The 22850-nt window shown below is 44.3% G+C and overlaps 1 protein-coding gene across 3 annotated transcripts in view; it reads left to right on the top strand.

Annotated features, from left to right (window-relative positions):
• The window catches only part of LOC129823556 (microtubule cross-linking factor 1-like), a 162492-nt gene that overhangs the window by 131601 nt on the left and 8041 nt on the right, over positions 1–22850 (top strand). For all 3 annotated transcript variants that reach the window (XM_055882382.1, XM_055882383.1, XM_055882384.1), the window contains exons 10-16: positions 1342–1509; positions 5013–5297; positions 6428–6784; positions 8348–8430; positions 13190–13437; positions 14519–15036; positions 18798–19736. In XM_055882382.1, the coding sequence (XP_055738357.1) occupies positions 1342–1509; positions 5013–5297; positions 6428–6784; positions 8348–8430; positions 13190–13437; positions 14519–15036; positions 18798–19736 (2598 nt within the window). The remainder of the gene's footprint in view (positions 1–1341; positions 1510–5012; positions 5298–6427; positions 6785–8347; positions 8431–13189; positions 13438–14518; positions 15037–18797; positions 19737–22850) is intronic.

Here is a 22850-nt window from a genome sequence, read left to right as displayed (position 1 = left end):
TGACATTCCTGTCCTGCAGGAAATCACGCACAGAACGAGCAGTATGGCTGGTGGCATTGTCATGCTGGAGGGTCATGTCAGGATGAGCCTGCAGGAAGGGTACGACATGAGGGAGGAGGATGTCTTCCCTGTAACGCACAGCGTTGAAATTGCCTGCAATGACAACAAGCTCAGTCCGATGATGCTGTGACACACCGCCCCAGACCATGACGGACCCTCCACCTCCAAATCGATCCCGCTCCAGAGTACAGGCCTCGGTGTAACGCTCATTCCTTCGACGATAAACGCGAATCCGACCATCACACCTGGTGAGACAAAACCGTGACTCGTCATTGAAGAGCACTTTTTGCCAGTCCTGTCTGGTCCAGCAACGGTGGGTTTGTGCCCATAGACGACGTTGTTGCCGGTGATGTCTGGTGAGGACCTGCCTTATAACAGGCCTACAAGCCCTCAGTCCAGCCTCTCTCAGCCTATTGTGGACAGTCTGAGCACTGATGGAGGGATTGTGCATTCCTGGTGTAACTCGGGCAGTTGTTGTTGCCATCCTGTACCTGTCCCGCAGGTGTGATGTTCAGATGTACCGATCCTGTGCAGGTGTTGTTACACGTGGTCTGCCACTGCGAGGACGATCAGCTGTCCGTCCTGTCTCCCTGTAGCTCTGTCTTAGGCGTCTCACAGTACGGACATTGCAATTTATTGCCTTGGCCACATCTGCAGTTCTCCTTGCAGCATGCCTAAGGCACGTTCACGCAGATGAGCAGGGACCCTGGGCATTTTTCTTTTGGTGTTTTTCAGAGTCAGTAGAAAGGCCTCTTTAGTGTCCTGAGTTTTCATAACTGTGACCTTAATTGCCTACCGTCTGTAAGCTGTTAGTGTCTTAACGACCGTTCCACAGGTGCATGTTCATGAATTGTTTATGATCCATTGAACAAGCATGTGAAACAGTGTTTAAACCCTTTACAATAAAGATCTGTGAAGTTATTTGGATTTTTACGAATTTTCTTTGAAAGACAGAGTCCTGAAAAGGGGACATTTAATTTTTTGCTGAGTTTAGTATGTGATGTAGAGTTATAGTTTGTGTCGATGAACTTGGAAATTAAAAGCATGACTTGTGTTGGAAACAGCTGACATTATTAGGTAAATAGAAAGGACACAATGATATCTTTAATAAATGCATGACCCAGTTTCATTCTCTCTCTTTCACCTCTCCTCCTGCTCCTCCTCCTCCTCCTCCACCTCCTCCTCCTCCTCCTCCTCCTCCTCACCCCTTTCCCCGACCCCTCCCTCACCTCCTCCTCCTCTCTCGCCTCCCCCACTTCCTCCCCCGCTCCTCCTCTCCAGGTGGGTGAGAACCGTAGGGTGCTCCAGGCGGTGCGCTCCCTGTTAGAGGAGTTCAGGTCAGAGTTGAGGGAGGAGGAGAGCAGGAGGTGCCAGCTGCAGCAGAACTACGCCAACGACAAGGCTTCCTGGGAGGTCAAATGGGCAGAGATGAAGTGTCACGTTGCTCAGGTAACTCTAATCCAGGCACGAACACACACACACACACACACACACACACACACACACGAACACGAACACACACACACACACACACACACAGACACACAGCTACGCCAACAACAAGATATCCTGGAAGGTTAAATCGGCCGAGATAAAGTGTCACGTTGCTCAGGTAACTTACTCTAGATGTCTGCCTTAAAGAGATTAAAGAGACAGCATCACTGGGATGTAGATGCCTGTCTGCCTTAAAGAGATTAAAGAGACAGCATCACTGGAATGTAGATGTCTGCCTTAATGAGACAGCATCACTGGGATGTAGATGTCTGCCTTAATGAGACAGCATCACTGGGATGTAGATGTCTGCCTTAAAGAGATTAAAGAGACAGCATCACTGGAATGTAGATGTCTGCCTTAATGAGACAGCATCACTGGGATGTAGATGTCTGCCTTAATGAGACAGCATCACTGGGATGTAGATGTCTGCCTTAATGAGACAGCATCACTGGGATGTAGATGTCTGCCTTAATGAGACAGCATCACTGGGATGTAGATGTCTGCCTTAAAGAGATTAAAGAGACAGCAGCTCTGGGATGTAGATGTCTGCCTTAAAGAGATTAAAGAGACAGCATCACTGAGATGTAGATGTCTGCCTTAAAGAGACAGCATCACTGGGATGTAGATGTCTGCCTTAAAGAGATTAAAGAGACAGCATCACTGGGATGTAGATGGCTGCCTTAAAGAGATTAAAGAGACAGCATCACTGGGATGTAGATGTCTGCCTTAAAGAGACAGCATCACTGGGATGTAGATGGCTGCCTTAAAGAGATTAAAGAGACAACATCTCCGTCCCAGTGATGCTGCCTCTTTCAGGCAGACGTCTACATCCTAGTGATGCTGTCTCTTTAATCTCTTTAAGGCAGCCATCTACATCCCAGTGATGCTGCCTCTTTAAGGCAGCCATTTTCCCCGCCAAAGAGAGGGGGGAAAAAAAGCACAAATAGAGATAAAATGAATCACTAACCTTTGATGATCTTCATCAGATGACACTCATAAGACTTCATGTTACACAATACATGTATGTTTTGTTTGGTAAAGTTCATATTTATATCCAAAAATCTTATTTTACATTGGCGTGTTACGTTCAGTAGTTCCAAAACATCCAGTGATTTTGCAGAGAGCCACATGAATCTACAGACAAACTCATTATAAATGTTGATGAAAATACATGTGTTATACATGGAAATATAGATAAACTTCTCCTTAATGCAACCGCTGTGTCAGATTTCAAAAACACTTTACGGAAAAAGCACAATCTGAGTACGGCGCTCAGAGCCCAAAACCAAAAAATAAATATCCGTCATGTTGCGCCGTCAACATTAGTCTGAAATAGCATTATAAATATTCACTTACCTTTGATGATCTTCATCAGAATGCACTCCCAGGAATCCCAGTTCCACAATAAATGTTTGATTTGTTCCATAAAGTCCATCAATTATGTCCAAACAGCTTCTTTTGTTGGTAAACAAATCCAAACGCCGTTCAGGTCCAGTCGGACGAAAAGTTCAAAAAGTTATATTACAGGTCGTAGAAACTTGTCAAACTAAGTATAGAATCAATCTTTAGGATGTTTTTAACTTAAATGTTCAATAATGTTCCAACCAGAGAATTTCATTGTCTGTAGAAAATCAATGGAAGGAGAGCTACCTCTCATGTGAAATGCGCGTGACTGAGAACGAGGCTGCAGGCAGACCCCTTAGTCAAACAGCTCCCATCCGGCCCCCCTTCACTGTAGAAGCCTGAAACAAGGTTCTAAAGACGGTTGACATCTAGTGGAAGCCTTAGGAAGTGCAACATGACCCATATCCCACTGTGAATTCGATAGGGGCTGAGTTCAAAAACTACAAACCTCAGATTTCCCACTTCCTGTTTGGATTTTTTTCTCAGGTTTTTGCTTGCCATATGAGTTCTATTATACTCACAGACATCATTCAAACAGTTTTAGAAACTTCAGATTGTTTTCTATCAAATACTAATAATGATATGCATATATTAGCATCTGGGACTGAGTAGCAGGCAGTTTACTCTGGGCACGCTTTTCATCCAAATGTGAAAATGCTGCCCCCTATCCATAACAACAGCAGGAGCTGGGACACAGTTACTACCCACAGTAAGTATATGGATAATATGTTAATGTAGACCTGACGGTCTCTTGACTCCTGAGAAGTGAACGGCTGGTGATGAAGTGTGATGTTGCTCAGGTACACAGATGGTGCTGTCTGCAGTCAAAGGGGCCTAAATATGTATCCTACCTTCCTGTCGTTCTTGAGGTCATTAATGATCCAACACAGTGACAGATGACGCCTGGCCACCTTTTTTAAAGAGACCGCACCGCTGAGACAGAACTATTTTAACACTTGGTTGAGGTTCGTCTTGGCTCAGGACAGTCAGTTTTGTCTGAGTGGAACCAACTGTGTCTGTTCGTAATCCGTTTTTTTGTGTTTGAGCTACAACATTTAGTCTAAAACCCAGTGAGGCAACACAAATTATAAATCTCTTTATTGCATATCCATTCAATAATAAATAAATAAAAGGTTGTTCATAGCCACAGCAGTTTTGCATATTATTTCCCTATGACAAGGAGAATGTTTGATATTCCTCTACAGAACACCGACTGGCTGGAGGGTTTCTTCCTCTGGTTCCTTTTATCAACTCCTTATAAAACTATGTGGAGGGTTTATTCCTCTGGTTCCTTATATCAACTCCTTATAAAACTATGTGGAGGGTTTCTGTAGTCCGTTTTCACTGCCGTTTCACAATACAGGCTACTGAAAATATATATCGTAGATATCTGTTCACAACACAAATAACTTCCATCTAATAACACATATTTAGCAAACTATCAACCTGATTGTAGTCAGGTCATCTGACGGACTGATTGTAGTCAGGTCATCCATCTGACGGACTGATTGTATTCAGGTCATCTGACAGACTGATTGTAATCAGGTCATCTGACGGACTGATTGTAGTCAGGTCATCTGACAGACTGATTGTAGTCAGGTCATCTGACAGACTGATTGTAGTCAGGTCATCTGACAGACTGATTGTAGTCAGGTCATCTGACAGACTGATTGTAGTCAGGTCATCTGACAGACTGATTGTAGTCAGGTCATCTGACGGACTGATTGTTGTCAGGTCATCTGACAGACTGATTGTAGTCAGGTCATCTGACAGACTGATTGTAGTCAGGTCATCTGACAGACTGATTGTAGTCAGGTCATCTGACGGACTGATTGTAGTCCGGTCATCTGACAGACTGATTGTAGTCAGGTCATCTGACAGACTGATTGTAGTCCGGTCATCTGACAGACTGATTGTTGTCAGGTCATCTGACAGACTGAGTTTCTCCTGCTCACACGGTCAGGAGAAGGACCCATCCTAATACTTCACCACATTGGTAAGGATTGCTCTTCAACTGTACTAATATATTGCCTGTCTGTTCTGTGTTCAACCAGCTGGAAGAGGAGAGACAAGAAGAGAAAGGAGAGGTGAGCGGAGAGGCCCGAGGAGAGACACAGGGAGGAAGAGGAGGAGACTCAGACTGGGCCTTTAAACAGGAGCGAGAGGAGCACCGTTGCCTCCTGGCCGAGAGCCACAGCACCTCCCTGGACCTCCACTGGAAGCTGCAGCATGGAGAGAAGAGGTGGGGGAGGGAGAGGAGAGACCTGCTGGAACGCTTCGACCGGGAGAGACAAGAGTGGGACGGCAAGATGAGAAACATGCACCACGAGATGGAGAGGGTGAGGAGGGGCAGGGGGAGAGGAGGGAGAGGAGGGGAGGGAGAGAGGAGGGAGAGGTGGAGGGGAGATGAGGGGTGGGAGAGGAGGGGAGGGAGAGAGGCGGGAGATGAGGGGTGGGAGAGGAGGGGAGGGAGAGAGGCGGGAGAGGAGGGGAGGGGGTGAGAGGAGGGGAAGGGAGAAAGGAGGGAGAGGAGATGATGGGAGGGAGTAAGGCGGGAGAGGAGGGGAGGGGAGAAAGGAAGGAGATGAGGGGAAGGGAGAAAGGAGGGAGAGGAGATGAGGGGAGGGAGAGAGGCGGGAGAGGAGGGGAGGGGGTGAGAGGAGGGGAACGGAGAAAGGAGGGAGAGGCGGTGGGGCGGAGATGAGGGGAGAGAGGGAGGGCAGGGGGAGAGGAGGGAGATGAGGGGAGAGAGGGAGGGCAGGGGAGAGAGAAGAGGAAGAGATAGGAGGAGGGAGAGAGATGGGGAAGGGGAAGAGGGGGAGAGGTGGGAGAGAGATGGGGAAGGGGAGAGAGAAGAGGAAGAGATAGGAGGAGGGAGAGAGATGGGGAAGGGGAAGAGGGGGGAAAAGAGGGAGAGAGAGGGGGAAGAGGATCGAGAGATAGGAGGAGAAAGGGAAAGGAATAGAAGAAGCCCCTAGGGTGAATATTCACACCATTATATGTCTGAGAAGTTTTGAAATGCATAAGATACACAGAGGTAGTAATAATTAAGTCTTAGTATAATTAATATCTCAGAAGAAGAAGGAACAATGTCTCACAGTGTTATATTGATGCTTATGGCATTATAATATGATCACTGAAAATTATGACCATGTACATTTTGTTTTTCATAATTCTCCTCTCCTCTCCTCTCCTCTCCTCTCCTCTCCTCTCCTCTCCTCTCCTCTCCTCCTTCCCTCCGTCTCTCTCTCTCTCTCCTCTCCTCTCCTCTCCTCTCCTCTCCTCTCCTCTCCTCCTTCCATCCGTCTCTCTCTCTCTTCCCTCTCCTCTCTTCCCTCCTTTCTTTCTCTCTCTCCTCTCCTCTCCTCTCTCTCTCTCTCCTCTCTCTCTCTCCTCTCTCCTCTCCTCTCTCTCCTCTCCTCTTCTCTCTCTCCTCTCCTCTCCTCTTCTCTCTCTCCACCCCCCACAGCTACAGAGAGAGCTTAACGTACGGAGGGGCAGCGAGGGCTCACCATCCGACGTCAAAGAAGGGGAGAGAGCAGGAGGACACAGAGGTGTCTTTTCCCCCCAGGAGAGCCCACGTAAGGCCCCTCGCTCCCCAAGGTCACCACGCTTTACTCGCTCTGCCATCCCAGGCCCTGTTTCCCTCCCCACCCGCTCCCACTCGGACTCGGAGGCCCATGAAGAGCAGGGGGCTGTAGTGAGGTTCCAAGGCCCAACGGAGAACCTTTTCCTGGACGCTCTGACACTGGACCCCCTGGGTGGCCTGATGGCCCCACCTCCCTGCAGACTGGACCCTGACAAGAGGTTCCCCTGTATGAACCAGGTGAGACATGTCAGAACTAATTCCCTATATAGTATACTGCTCTGACCAGAGCCATATCAAATCAAATCCAATGTTAATTGTCACATGCGCTGAATACAACAGGTGTAGACCTTACAGTGAAATACTGAATACAACAAGTGTAGACCTTACAGTGAAATACTGAATACAACAGGTGTAGTAGACCTTACAGTGAAATGCCGAATACAACAGGTGTAGTAGACCTTACAGTGAAATGCTGAATACAACAGGTGTAGTAGACCTTACAGTGAAATGCTGAATACAACAGGTGTAGTAGACCTCACAGTGAAATGCTGAATACAACAGGTGTAGTAGACCTCACAGTGAAATGCTGAATACAACAGGTGTAGTAGACCTCACAGTGAAATGCTGAATACAACAGGTGTAGTAGACCTCACAGTGAAATGCTGAATACAACAGGTGTAGTAGACCTTATAGTGAAATGCTGAATACAACAGGTGTAGTAGACCTCACAGTGAAATGCTGAATACAACAGGTGTAGTAGACCTCACAGTGAAATGCTGAATACAACAGGTGTAGTAGACCTTACAGTGAAATACTGAATACAACAGGTGTAGTAGACCTCACAGTGAAATGCTGAATACAACAGGTGTAGACCTTACAGTGAAATACTGAAAACAACAGGTGTAGTAGACCTCACAGTGAAATGCTGAATACAACAGGTGTAGTAGACCTTACAGTGAAATGCTGAATACAACAGGTGTAGTAGACCTCACAGTGAAATGCTGAATACAACAGGTGTAGTAGACCTCACAGTGAAATGCTGAATACAACAGGTGTAGTAGACCTGACAGTGAAATACTGAATACAACAGGTGTAGTAGACCTCACAGTGAAATGCTGAATACAACAGGTGTAGTAGACCTTACAGTGAAATACTGAAAACAACAGGTGTAGTAGACCTCACAGTGAAATGCTGAATACAACAGGTGTAGTAGACCTTACAGTGAAATGCTGAATACAACAGGTGTAGTAGACCTCACAGTGAAATGCTGAATACAACAGGTGTAGTAGACCTCACAGTGAAATGCTGAATACAACAGGTGTAGTAGACCTGACAGTGAAATGCTGAATACAACAGGTGTAGTAGACCTTACAGTGAAATGCTGAATACAACAGGTGTAGTAGACCTTACAGTAAAATGTGTGTGTGTCTGTGTGTGTGTGTGTGTGTGTGTGTGTGTGTGTGTGTGTGTGTGTGTGTGTGTGTGTGTGTGTGTGTGTGTGTGTGTGTGTGTGTGTGTGTGTGTGTGTGTGTGTGTGTGTGTGTGTGTGTGTGTGTGTGTGTGTGTGTGTGTGTGTGTCTGTGTGTGTCTATGTCTATGTCTATGTCTATGTCTATGTCTATGTCTATGTCTATGTCTATGTCTGTGTCTGTGTGTCTGTGTGTCTGTGTGTCTGTGTGTCTGTGTGTCTGTGTGTCTGTGTGTCTGTGTCTGTGTCTGTGTCTGTGTCTGTGTCTGTGTCTGTGTGTGTGTGTCTGTGTGTCTGTGTGTGTGTGTGTGTGTGTGTGTGTGAGATTTCAGGCTCTGAATGAGATCCCAGACAGAGAGGGCCCCTCTATGTACCAGGAGGAGGAGGAGGAGATGGGTTTTGGCAGCCTGCTCAGGTAACAACCTATCCTGAATGTTACTGTGACAACCTATCCTTATTGTTACTGTGACAACCTATCCTTAATGTTACTGTGACAACCTATCCTTATTGTTACTGTGACAACCTATCCTTAGTGTTACTGTGACAACCTATCCTTATTGTTACTGTGACAACCTATCCTTATTGTTACTGTGACAACCTATCCTTATTGTTACTGTGACAACCTATCCTTATTGTTACTGTGACAACCTATCCTTATTGTTACTGTGACAACCTATCCTTAATGTTACTGTGACAACCTATCCTTATTGTTACTGTGACAACCTATCCTTATTGTTACTGTGACAACCTATCCTTATTGTTACTGTGACAACCTATCCTTATTGTTACTGTGACAACCTATCCTTAATGTTACTGTGACAACCTATCCTTATTGTTACTGTGACAACCTATCCTTATTGTTACTGTGACAACCTATCCTTATTGTTACTGTGACAACCTATCCTTATTGTTACTGTGACAACCTATCCTTAATGTTACTGTGACAACCTATCCTTATTGTTACTGTGACAACCTATCCTTATTGTTACTGTGACAACCTATCCTTATTGTTACTGTGACAACCTATCCTTATTGTTACTGTGGCAACCTATCCTTATTGTTACTGTGACAACCTATCCTTATTGTTACTGTGGCAACCTATCCTTATTGTTACTGTGGCAACCTATCCTTATTGTTACTGTGGCAACCTATCCTTATTGTTACTGTGACAACCTATCCTTATTGTTACTGTGGCAACCTATCCTTAATGTTACTGTGGCAACCTAGCCTTATTGTTACTGTGGCAACCTATCCTTAATGTTACTGTGACAACCTATCCTTATTGTTACTGTGGCAACCTATCCTTATTGTTACTGTGACAACCTATCCTTAATGTTACTGTGACAACCTATCCTTAATGTTACTGTGACAACCTATCCTTATTGTTACTGTGGCAACCTATCCTTATTGTTACTGTGACAACCTATCCTGAATGTTACTGTGACAACCTATCCTTATTGTTACTATGACAACCTATCCTTATTGTTACTGTGACAACCTATCCTTATTGTTACTGTGACAACCTATCCTGAATGTTACTGTGACAACCTATCCTTATTGTTACTGTGACAACCTATCCTGAATGTTACTGTGACAACCTATCCTTATTGTTACTGTGACAACCTATCCTTATTGTTACTGTGACAACCTATCCTTATTGTTACTGTGACAACCTATCCTTATTGTTACTGTGACAACCTATCCTTATTGTTACTGTGACAACCTATCCTTATTGTTACTGTGACAACCTATCCTGAATGTTACTGTGACAACCTATCCTTATTGTTACTGTGACAACCTATCCTTAATGTTACTGTGACAACCTATCCTGAATGTTACTGTGACAACCTATCCTTATTGTTACTGTGACAACCTATCCTTATTGTTACTGTGACAACCTATCCTTATTGTTACTGTGACAACCTATCCTTATTGTTACTGTGACAACCTATCCTTATTGTTACTGTGACAACCTATCTTTGTTGTTACTGTGGCAACCTATCCTTATTGTTACTGTGACAACCTATCCTTATTGTTACTGTGACAACCTATCCTTATTGTTACTGTGACAACCTATCCTTAATGTTACTGTGACAACCTATCCTCATTGTTACTGTGACAACCTATCCTTATTGTTACTGTGACAACCTATCCTTATTGTTACTGTGACAACCTATCCTGAATGTTACTGTGACAACCTATCCTTATTGTTACTGTGACAACCTATCCTTATTGTTACTGTGACAACCTATCCTTATTGTTACTGTGACAACCTATCCTTATTGTTACTGTGACAACCTATCCTTATTGTTACTGTGACAACCTATCCTTATTGTTACTGTGACAACCTATCCTGAATGTTACTGTGACAACCTATCCTTAACGTTACTGTGTCAACCTATCCTTATTGTTACTGTGACAACCTATCCTGAATGTTACTGTGACAACCTATCCTTATTGTTACTGTGACAACCTATCCTTATTGTTACTGTGGCAACCTATCCTTATTGTTACTGTGACAACCTATCCTTATTGTTACTGTGACAACCTATCCTTATTGTTACTGTGACAACCTATCCTTATTGTTACTGTGACAACCTATCCTTATTGTTACTGTGACAACCTATCCTTATTGTTACTGTGACAACCTATCCTGAATGTTACTGTGACAACCTATCCTTATTGTTACTGTGACAACCTATCCTTATTGTTACTGTGGCAACCTATCCTTATTGTTACTGTGACAACCTATCCTTATTGTTACTGTGGCAACCTATCCTTAATGTTACTGTGACAACCTATCCTTATTGTTACTGTGACAACCTATCCTTATTGTTACTGTGGCAACCTATCCTTATTGTTACTGTGGCAACCTATCATTATTGTTACTGTGGCAACCTATCCTTATTGTTACTGTGACAACCTATCCTTATTGTTACTGTGGCAACCTATCCTTATTGTTACTGTGACAACCTATCCTTATTGTTACTGTGGCAACCTATCCTTAATGTTACTGTGACAACCTATCCTTATTGTTACTGTGGCAACCTATCCTTATTGTTACTGTGGCAACCTATCCTTAATGTTACTGTGACAACCTATCCTTATTGTTACTGTGGCAACCTATCCTTATTGTTACTGTGGCAACCTATCCTTATTGTTACTGTGACAACCTATCCTTATTGTTACTGTGGCAACCTATCCTTAATGTTACTGTGACAACCTATCCTTATTGTTACTGTGGCAACCTATCCTTATTGTTACTGTGGCAACCTATCCTTATTGTTACTGTGACAACCTATCCTTATTGTTACTGTGGCAACCTATCCTTAATGTTACTGTGACAACCTATCCTTATTGTTACTGTGGCAACCTATCCTTATTGTTACTGTGGCAACCTATCCTTAATGTTACTGTGACAACCTATCCTTATTGTTACTGTGGCAACCTATCCTTAATGTTACTGTGACAACCTATCCTTATTGTTACTGTGGCAACCTATCCTTATTGTTACTGTGGCAACCTATCCTTATTGTTACTGTGGCAACCTATCCTTATTGTTACTGTGACAACCTATCCTTATTGTTACTGTGGCAACCTATCCTTATTGTTACTGTGACAACCTATCCTTATTGTTACTGTGACAACCTATCCTTATTGTTACTGTGACAACCTATCCTTATTGTTACTGTGACAACCTATCCTGAATGTTACTGTGACAACCTATCCTTATTGTTACTGTGACAACCTATCCTTATTGTTACTGTGACAACCTATCCTTAATGTTACTGTGACAACCTATCCTTATTGTTACTGTGACAACCTATCCTTATTGTTACTGTGACAACCTATCCTTATTGTTACTGTGACAACCTATCCTTATTGTTACTGTGACAACCTATCCTTATTGTTACTGTGACAACCTATCCTTATTGTTACTGTGACAACCTATCCTTATTGTTACTGTGACAACCTATCCTTATTGTTACTGTGACAACCTATCCTTATTGTTACTGTGACAACCTATCCTTATTGTTAATGTAAATGTGACTTACCTGGATTCATCCAAATTCTGTTATTACTGGTATTGTTTCCACTTATCTTATCTAGACAGGCTGCCATTTTATCATTTACAATCGGTGTGCTTTCTGCTTTTGGCTGTTGTGGTCTCTGAACTCCACTCACTGTATTTTAAACACGTCTGCTGTACTGATACATCCTATGGGTAAAGAAATGACTGCTGTTAGACGTGATATTTCCTGGTGGTTTGTGTTGAAGCAGCTCTGTGAAGCAGCCCTTTGAAGCAGCTCTGTGAAGCAGCTCTGTGATATTTCCTGGTGGTTTGTGTTGAAGCAGCTCTGTGAAGCAGCTCTTTGAAGCAGCTTTGTGATATTTCCTGGTGGTTTGTGTTGAAGCAGCTCTGTGAAGCAGCTCTGTGAAGCAGCTCTTTGAAGCATCTCTGTGAAGCAGCTCTTTGAAGCAGCTCTTTGAAGCAGCTCTGTGAAGTAGCACTGTGAAGCAGCTCTTTGAAGCATCTCTGTGAGGCAGCTCTGTGAAGCAGCTCTGTGATATTTCCTGGTGGTTCGTGTTGAAGCAGCTCTGTGAAGCAGCTCTGTGAAGCAGCTCTGTGAAGCAGCTCTGTGAAGCAGCTCTGTGAAGCAGCTCTGTGAAGCAGCTCTTTGAAGCAGCTCTGTGAAGCAGCTCTGTGATGCAGCTCTGTGAAGCAGCTCTGTGATTTTTCCTGGTGGTTTGTGTTGAATAGCTCTTTGTGAAAGATCGTAATGGTACGTGATCCAAGTCATTGCAGCCTGATTAATTATTGAATAATTTTATAGCGATCCCTGATGAAATGAAATGAAACGCATTAACTGGCCTTTATGGAGAGCAAACTAGATGTTTTTATGCCCTGTGAAGAGAGGCTGTAACATGTAGTTTAGACAAGAGATATAACAGAGACAGTCCTCCCTGTGCTGTGTATCTCTAATGCCATGTCCTTACCTGCGTCTTCCTTCTAGTGACAGGAAGCAGCAGTAGATCTGTGATGCTGATGTACTGAATCCTCTCTGCACTCTCTCCTTTCCTCTCCTCTCCTCTCCTCTCCTCTCCTCTCCTCTCCTCTCCTCTTCTCTTCTCTCCTCGTCTGATAATGTAATTGTTTCTCTCCTCCTCCACAGGGCTAAGTCGGTCTGTTCTATGAGTGACTTCCAGCGTCTGATGGACAGCTCTCCCTTCCTGCCTGACAGGAGTCGTCACGGTGACCGTGGCCGTGACGACGTGACTCCTCCCCTGTCACCTGATGACCTGAAGTACATTGAGGAGTTCAACAGTAAAGGGTGGGACTTCCCTGTCCCTGGCCCATCCCCGACACCAGGCCACCACACCCCTACAGCCATGGAGGCCTGGGCAGAACGGCCCGCTTCAGGTACTGATGTTGCTCATGGTTTAACGCTGTCTGTTTTTACCACCACCATTTACGTTTTTTATAACTTTATTTTTTATTTTTTTCACAATACAAAACATACACATACAAACGACAACATCACACAAACATCCACAACATCACCACTGCCCGGACCCACCTGCTCCCCCCACCCCCCATCTCCAGCTCCCGCATCACTCTCCTCCACTTGGCCTCAAACTGCATCATTTTGTTTCTCTACGTGGCCCAAGCACTTTCATTCATTTAGATAATAAAGCATTTTACCTTTCCGTTGTCTTAACAACGGCGGATTGGTCGATTTCCAGTTTGTTTTTTAAAGTCTACGTTTTTTTCTCAAGATGATTGACGGTGAAAGTGTCGTCCGACCCATCAGGTATCTCACCCTCGTATGTCATGTCGAAAAATATGCAGACAAACTGATTTAAAAAGTACATTTACGTTGTAATACTTCTGACAGACAGCTTTCTAACTCCGCCCATAACTTTATGACGTCATAGCATTCCCAGAAGGATTATTGAGTCATTGTTAGTTTTACACTGAAGCCATGACTCTGACATTGGGCTGTAGAATTTGGGAATTGTATCTCTTGTATAATAAATTCTATACATTAGTTTATGCTGGATTAAGCTGATTTTCATTAACTGTAAATTCCGTTAGTTATGTTCCAACATTCCTTCCATCTTGTGCCAATATCAGTTAATTTTAAGTCTTGGTTCCAGTAGTTTTATATATTTTTTTCTAGTATAATTTTCTGACTCATATAAAGTTTCCTCAAGATTACTCTGATGTCAAAAAAAAAAAGATTTAAAATCAAAATGTCTTGTTACGAAACGTTTTAAGTTGCATGTCCTTAGAAAGGATCTACATTAAGTCATTCCTTTTTAATTCAGTCATAGGAATACATTTATTTTAGAATTTAAAAAATAAAAAGAAGCTATCCCAGGATTGTTCCAGAGAGCTGTGTTTTTAGGGGAGGGATATTGGCTGTTCTAGAATACGTTCCACGGCGGTATTAGTTAGAATTGTAGTTCTAATCGTTCCACATTCTCTCTCTGACTTCCAGAACCGTTCCAGCCGGCCTCGTGGTCCCTAACCACCAGCGTGACTTTGACCACTAACACCCAATCCAGCCACGAGCCCCCCTGCCCACCCCATCACCAGCGCTCCCCACTCAGGGGCAACGAGGGTAACATAGGAGGGGGAGCAGGGGTCCACGTCTCCCACAGCCCCACCCGATCCCCCGGGCCCTCCGATCAAGACTACCTGTACCCCAAAGGAACCTTGGGGCAAGGGGGTGGGGGTGTTGGTGAGGTAGGGGGTGCCTCCGGGATTGGGGGGGTAGGAGGTCCAGACGAGGTGTTTGGTGATGGTAGGTGGCCTCCTTTCTGTCATAAGGAGTTATTAGAGGGTGGGGGGGGACTGCGGGGTCCCTCTGTGGGGGGTCCCATCCCCACGGTGGGGTACGCCTCGTCTCTGGAGCTGCAGCTGTCACGGAACCTCAGTGATGACATGAAGGAGGTGGCCTTCTCCGTAAGGAACTACCGCTCGGGCACCTCGGACCACCTGGAGCAACAGAGACAGGTCTGTTGACGTTGTATCTGTTGTTGTTGCCTGTTGTTCATCCATCTAGTCTGTTGTCTGCTGTTCATCCATCTAGTCTGTTGTTTATCCATCTAGTCTGTTGTCTAGCTGTTCATCCATCTAGTCTGTTGTCTAGCTGTTCATCCATCTAGTCTGTTGTTCATCCATCTAGTCTGTTGTTCATCCATCTAGTCTGTTGTTCATCCATCTAGTCTGCTGTTCATCCATCTAGTCTGTTGTTCATCCATCTAGTCTGCTGTTCATCCATCTAGTCTGTTGTTCATCCATCTAGTCTGTTGTTCATCCATCTAGTCTGTTGTCTAGCTGTTCATCCATCTAGTCGGCTGTCTGCTGTTCATCCATCTAGTCTGTTGTTCATCCATCTAGTCTGTTGTTCATCCATCTAGTCTGTTGTTCATCCATCTAGTCTGTTGTTCATCCATCTAGTCTGTTGTCTGCTGTTCATCCATCTAGTCTGCTGTTCATCCATCTAGTCTGTTGTTCATCCATCTAGTCTGTTGTTCATCCATCTAGTCTGTTGTCTAGCTGTTCATCCATCTAGTCTGTTGTTCATCCATCTAGTCTGTTGTTCATCCATCTAGTCTGTTGTTCATCCATCTAGTCTGTTGTTCATCCATCTAGTCTGTTGTTCATCCATCTAGTCTGTTGTTCATCCATCTAGTCTGTTGTTCATCCATCTAGTCTGTTGTTCATCCATCTAGTCTGTTGTCTAGCTGTTCATCCATCTAGTCTGTTGTTCATCCATCTAGTCTGCTGTTCATCCATCTAGTCTGTTGTCTAGCTGTTCATCCATCTAGTCTGTTGTCTAGCTGTTCATCCATCTAGTCTGTTGTTCATCCATCTAGTCTGTTGTTCATCCATCTAGTCTGCTGTTCATCCATCTAGTCTGTTGTCTAGCTGTTCATCCATCTAGTCTGTTGTCTAGCTGTTCATCCATCTAGTCTGTTGTTTATCCATCTAGTCTGTTGTCTAGCTGTTCATCCATCTAGTCTGTTGTTCATCCATCTAGTCTGTTGTTCATCCATCTAGTCTGTTGTTCATCCATCTAGTCTGTTGTTCATCCATCTAGTCTGTTGTTCATCCATCTAGTCTGTTGTCTGCTGTTCATCCATCTAGTCTGCTGTTCATCCATCTAGTCTGTTGTTTATCCATCTAGTCTGTTGTCTAGCTGTTCATCCATCTAGTCTGTTGTCTAGCTGTTCATCCATCTAGTCTGTTGTTCATCCTTCTAGTCTGTTGTTCATCCATCTAGTCTGTTGTTCATCCATCTAGTCTGTTGTCTGCTGTTCATCCATCTAGTCTGTTGTTCATCCATCTAGTCTGTTGTTCATCCATCTAGTCTGTTGTCTGCTGTTCATCCATCTAGTCTGTTGTTCATCCATCTAGTCTGCTGTTCATCCATCTAGTCTGCTGTTCATCCATCTAGTCTGTTGTTTATCCATCTAGTCTGTTGTCTAGCTGTTCATCCATCTAGTCTGTTGTCTAGCTGTTCATCCATCTAGTCTGTTGTTCATCCATCTAGTCTGTTGTTTATCCATCTAGTCTGTTGTCTGCTGTTCATCCATCTAGTCTGCTGTTCATCCATCTAGTCTGTTGTTTATCCATCTAGTCTGTTGTCTAGCTGTTCATCCATCTAGTCTGTTGTCTAGCTGTTCATCCATCTAGTCTGTTGTTCATCCTTCTAGTCTGTTGTTCATCCATCTAGTCTGTTGTTCATCCATCTAGTCTGTTGTCTGTTGTTCATCCATCTAGTCTGTTGTTCATCCATCTAGTCTGTTGTTCATCCATCTAGTCTGTTGTTCATCCATCTAGTCTGCTGTTCATCCATCTAGTCTGCTGTTCATCCATCTAGTCTGTTGTTCATCCATCTAGTCTGCTGTTCATCCATCTAGTCTGCTGTTCATCCATCTAGTCTGTTGTTCATCCATCTAGTCTGTTGTTCATCCATCTAGTCTGTTGTCTAGCTGTTCATCCATCTAGTCTGTTGTTCATCCATCTAGTCTGTTGTTCATCCATCTAGTCTGTTGTTCATCCATCTAGTCTGTTGTTCATCCATCTAGTCTGCTGTTCATCCATCTAGTCTGCTGTTCATCCATCTAGTCTGTTGTTCATCCATCTAGTCTGCTGTTCATCCATCTAGTCTGTTGTCTGCTGTTCATCCATCTAGTCTGTTGTTCATCCATCTAGTCTGTTGTTCATCCATCTAGTCTGCTGTTCATCCATCTAGTCTGTTGTTCATCCATCTAGTCTGTTGTTCATCCATCTAGTCTGTTGTTCATCCATCTAGTCTGTTGTTCATCCATCTAGTCTGTTGTTCATCCATCTAGTCTGTTGTTCATCCATCTAGTCTGTTGTTCATCCTTCTAGTCTGTTGTTCATCCATCTAGTCTGTTGTTCATCCATCTAGTCTGCTGTTCATCCATCTAGTCTGTTGTTCATCCATCTAGTCTGTTGTCTAGCTGTTCATCCATCTAGTCTGTTGTCTAGCTGTTCATCCATCTAGTCTGTTGTTCATCCATCTAGTCTGTTGTTCATCCATCTAGTCTGTTGTTCATCCATCTAGTCTGTTGTTCATCCTTCTAGTCTGTTGTTCATCCATCTAGTCTGTTGTTCATCCATCTAGTCTGTTGTTCATCCATCTAGTCTGTTGTTCATCCATCTAGTCTGTTGTCTAGCTGTTCATCCATCTAGTCTGTTGTTCATCCATCTAGTCTGTTGTTCATCCATCTAGTCTGTTGTTCATCCATCTAGTCTGTTGTTCATCCATCTAGTCTGTTGTTCATCCATCTAGTCTGTTGTTCATCCATCTAGTCTGTTGTCTAGCTGTTCATCCATCTAGTCTGTTGTCTAGCTGTTCATCCATCTAGTCTGTTGTTCATCCATCTAGTCTGTTGTTCATCCATCTAGTCTGTTGTTCATCCATCTAGTCTGTTGTTCATCCTTCTAGTCTGTTGTTCATCCTTCTAGTCTGTTGTTCATCCATCTAGTCTGTTGTTCATCCATCTAGTCTGTTGTTCATCCATCTAGTCTGTTGTTCATCCATCTAGTCTGTTGTTCATCCATCTAGTCTGTTGTTCATCCATCTAGTCTGTTGTTCATCCATCTAGTCTGTTGTTCATCCATCTAGTCTGTTGTCTAGCTGTTCATCCATCTAGTCTGTTGTTCATCCATCTAGTCTGTTGTCTAGCTGTTCATCCATCTAGTCTGTTGTTCATCCATCTAGTCTGTTGTTCATCCATCTAGTCTGTTGTTCATCCATCTAGTCTGTTGTTCATCCATCTAGTCTGTTGTTCATCCATCTAGTCTGTTGTCTGCTGTTCATCCATCTAGTCTGTTGTTCATCCATCTAGTCTGTTGTTCATCTTTGTGAAGTTTCTACAGTATACTGTCTTTCAGGTTTCTATAGTATACTGTCTTTCAGGTTTCTATAGTATACTGTCTTTCAGGTTTCTATAGTATACTGTCTTTCAGGTTTCTACAGTATACTGTCTTCCAGGTTTCTATAGTATACTGTCTTTCAGGTTTCTACAGTATACTGTCTTCCAGGTTTCTATAGTATACTGTCTTTCAGGTTTCTACAGTATACTGTCTTTCAGATTTCTACAGTATACTGTCTTTCAGGTTTCTATAGTATACTGTCTTCCAGGTTTCTATAGTATACTGTTTAAGCTTTGGGGACCCTCTCCTCACCTGCACATGTCACTTAGACGTTTCACTTGTCTGTTTAATTTACTCCACAGCTCCGAGATACGGCGTGTCAGACAAATGGTTTCACCACTCGCGGAACCCAGACCACTCAGACCATCAGCGTGGGCTTACAAACAGACATCCTCCGCACCCTCACCAGCTCCCCCCACCGCTGCCTCACCCCTAAAGGAGGCAGCTCTACACCCATCTCCTCCCCCTCCAGAAACATCCGTAAGATACAGTACTCTCCTGTGGTCCAGTCCAAGTTCGAGCGTCCATGTTGTTCTCCTAAGTATGGCTCTCCTAAGCTCCAGAGGAAGCTGTCGACATCATCGAAGGCTGACCTCCCAGGTGGGGCCTCAAGCTCCGCGGCCGGCCCCAGGGCCCCTACCCCTACCACCCCCCAGAAGGGTGCCTCTGAGTCGGCCTGGGCTCGCTCCACCACCACCAGGGACTCTCCGGTCCACACCACCATCAACGACGGCCTGTCTTGTCTCTTCAACATCATAGACCACACCCCCGTGGTCTACGAACCCCCGCAGTGCAAATTCACCAAGTCCCCCAGCCGCACCCGAACCGCTCCCCCTGACCCCTCACCTCCCGGTGCACCCGGTGGTCCCAGTCTACCCCCCTCAGACCCCAAAGACCCAAGATACCTTGGAGCTGTCCAAGAGTTTCTGAGGAATGTCCGCGGGCGTTCTCCCAGCCCGGTGCAGCTGATAGTAGAGGCCCAGGGAGGGCCGGGGGGAACAGGGGGTGAGAGGACACCAGAGGTGGTCAGTATACGCCAGGACCTGTCTGCCCCGCCTGGATACACCCTGGCAGAGAACGCAGCCCGTCTGCTGAACAAGAAGCTGTTGGAGCAGAGCTTCAGGGAGGAGAAGAGGCTGGGGTCTGGAGGGACTGGTGGGTCCTCAGCCCAGGGACAGGGAGGATACACGAGAGAGGGGCGACAGGCGGAGGGAGACAGGAACCAGTCGGGGTGTTTGGAGGTAAATAATAACACCTACTGCGTTTACCGCTTAGTGTTTATTAGGCTCGCTTTTAGGTCGCCTGTCGGTCACCTGTTGGTCACCTGTTGGTCACCTGTCGGTCACCTGTTGGTCACCTGTTGGTCACCTGTTGGTCACCTGTCGGTCACCTGTCGGTCACCTGTCGGTCACCTGTCGGTCACCTGTTGGTCGCCTGTTGGTCGCCTGTTGGTCACCTGTTGGTCGCCTGTCGGTCACCTGTCGGTCACCTGTCGGTCACCTGTCGGTCACCTGTCGGTCGCCTGTCGGTCGCCTGTCGGTCACCTGTCGGTCGCCTGTCGGTCGCCTGTCGGTCGCCTGTCGGTCGCCTGTCGGTCGCCTGTCGGTCACCTGTCGGTCACCTGTCGGTCGCCTGTCGGTCGCCTGTTGGTCACCTGTTGGTCACCTGTCGGTCACCTGTTGGTCACCTGTTGGTCACCTGTTGGGCATGTTCTTTCCTAGAGTCCTAGAAATACATAATAATTAAAACCTACATAAACACTAACTACGATTTTTTTAAATTCACTTTTAAAATGTGTTCTTATTTACATGTTTACACCTCAATGCTGGTGTTTTTGTCTAAATACTAACACTCTAACTGGATTGGTTGTTTATATTTGTTGTTAGTTTATTAGCCCACCCATTGGGCTACAGACCCAGACAACCAATATTTAAACCAAAATAAACCCAATTTAAGAAATAATCATAAAAAAATAAAACACATGCTGGTGTTTTCTTGTCAGATCAAAAAGCATTGACTGACACTATAGTAATGTTTCATATTTAATTACTTTTTTCCACATACGGTATTTTACTGTATTCTATTGTATTCTACAGTATATTACTGTATTCTATTGTATTCTACAGTATTTTACTGTATTCTATTGTATTCTACAGTATATTACTGTATTCTATTGTATTCTACAGTATTTTACTGTATTCTATTGTATTCTACAGTATATTACTGTATTCTATTGTATTCTACAGTATTTTACTGCATTCTATTGTATTTTACTGTATTCTACTGTATTTTCCCCTAGTTCAGTATACACTATTGTGCTTCTTTGTTTCTTCTCTATACTGGAAAGGGCTTATCTGACTCCTTTTGACTCCTATCACTCTGCCTCAGTCTCCACTCACCACCCATTCAGTTGGACACTGTTAGTATTGTAGTTAGCATTGCCGTGACCATTGGGAGTAGCGCTGACCCGATAGTACTGGGGGTTAGTAGGGGGGGGGGGTTAGAGGAAAAGGAAGCTAGGTGGAATTAGCCGTAACCTTGGAAACCAGCTACATCCGGTTGTTGTCAACTTCACTAAGGGTGATCTTGTCCCAAGCAATGTGTTGAAAAAAACATAAATGTACCGTTTTGGTTAAAATGTTTTAAGTGATTCCAGTATCGGTAGACCACTAGAAAGGATCTGAGCACAAAAAGGAGGTTAAAAGCTGTATAGCATTATGATAATACTGTAGTGAATGAAAACATTATATTCCGACTGAACGTACACTGAGTTGGACAAAACATTAAGAACACCTTCCTAATATTGAGTTGCACCTACTACTATACCCCGTTCAAAGGCACTTACAGTGCATTTGGAAAGTATTCAGACCCCTTGACCTTTTAGTTACGTTACAGTTATATTCTAAAATTGATTTTTATTTTTTTTATTTCCCCTCATCAATCTATACACAATACCACATAATGTCTTCTTGTCTTCACTTGTATTTGGGGAGTTTTTCCCATTTCTTCTCTGCAGATCTTCTAAAGCTCTGTCGGGTTGGATGAGGAGCCTCGCTGCACAGCTATTTTCAGGTCTCTCCAGAGATTCAAGTCCGGGCTCTGGTTGGGCCAATCAAGGACATTCAGAGACTTGTCCCGAGGCCACTCCTGCGTTTTCTTGACTGTGTGCTTAGGGTCCTTCACCCCATTCTGAGGTCCTGAGTGCTCAGGAGCAAGTTTTCATCAAGGATCTCTCTGGACTTTGCTCTGTTCATCTTTCCCTCAATCCTGACTAGTCTCCCAATCCCTGCCGCTGAAAAACAGCCCCACAGCATGATTCTGCCACCACCATGCTTCACCGTAGGGATGGTGCCAGGTTTCAACCAGACGTGACGCTTGGCATTCAGGCCAAAGAGGTCAATCTTAGTTTCTTCAGACCAGAAAATCTTGTTTCTCATGGTCTGAGAGTCCTTTAGGTGCCTTTTGGCAAACTCCAAGCGGGCTGTCACGTGCCTTTTACTGAGGAGCGGCTTATGTCTGGCCACTCTACCATAAAGGCCTGATTTGTGGAGTGCTGCAGAGATGGTTGTCCTTCTGGAAGGTTCTCCCATCTCCACAGAGGAACTCTAGAGCTCTGTCAGAGTGACCATCAGGTTCTTGGTCACCTCCCTGACCAAGGCCCTTCTCCCCCGATTGCTCAGTTTGGCCGGGCGGTCAGCTCTAGGAAGAGTCTTGGTGGTTCCACACTTCTTCCATTTAAGAATGATGGAGGTCACTGTGGTCTTGGGGGCTTTCAATGCTGCAGACGTTTGCTGGTACCCTTCCCCAGATCTGTGCCTCGACACAATTCAGTACATTTGTAGAAACATCTCAAGAATGATCAATGGAAACAGGATGCACCTGAGCTCAATGTTGAGTCTCATACCAAAGTGTCTGAATACCTATGTAAATAAGGTATTTCAGTCTTTTTTATTTGTAATACATTTGCTAAAATGTCTAAAAATCTGTTTTCGCTCCTTCATTATTGTTAGACTGGATATTACAGGACTAGGTTGTTTAGACTGGATATTACAGGACTAGGTTGTTAGACTGGATATTACAGGACTAGGTTGTTTAGACTGGATATTACAGGACTAGGTTGTTTAGACTGGATATTACAGGACTAGGTTGTTTAGACTGGATATTACAGGACTAGGTTGTTAGACTGGATATTACAGGACTAGGTTGTTTAGACTGGATATTACAGGACTAGGTTGTTAGACTGGATATTACAGGACTAGGTTGTTTAGACTGGATATTACAGGACTAGGTTGTTTAGACTGGATATTACAGGACTAGGTTGTTTAGACTGGATATTACAGGACTAGGTTGTTAGA

The sequence above is a fragment of the Salvelinus fontinalis genome, chromosome 26 (assembly GCF_029448725.1).
Source record: "Salvelinus fontinalis isolate EN_2023a chromosome 26, ASM2944872v1, whole genome shotgun sequence".
NCBI classification, from domain to species: Eukaryota; Metazoa; Chordata; class Actinopteri; order Salmoniformes; family Salmonidae; genus Salvelinus; species Salvelinus fontinalis.
The sequence above is the reverse complement of the archived record's forward strand: the minus strand, read 5'-3'. Positions and strand labels throughout refer to the sequence as shown.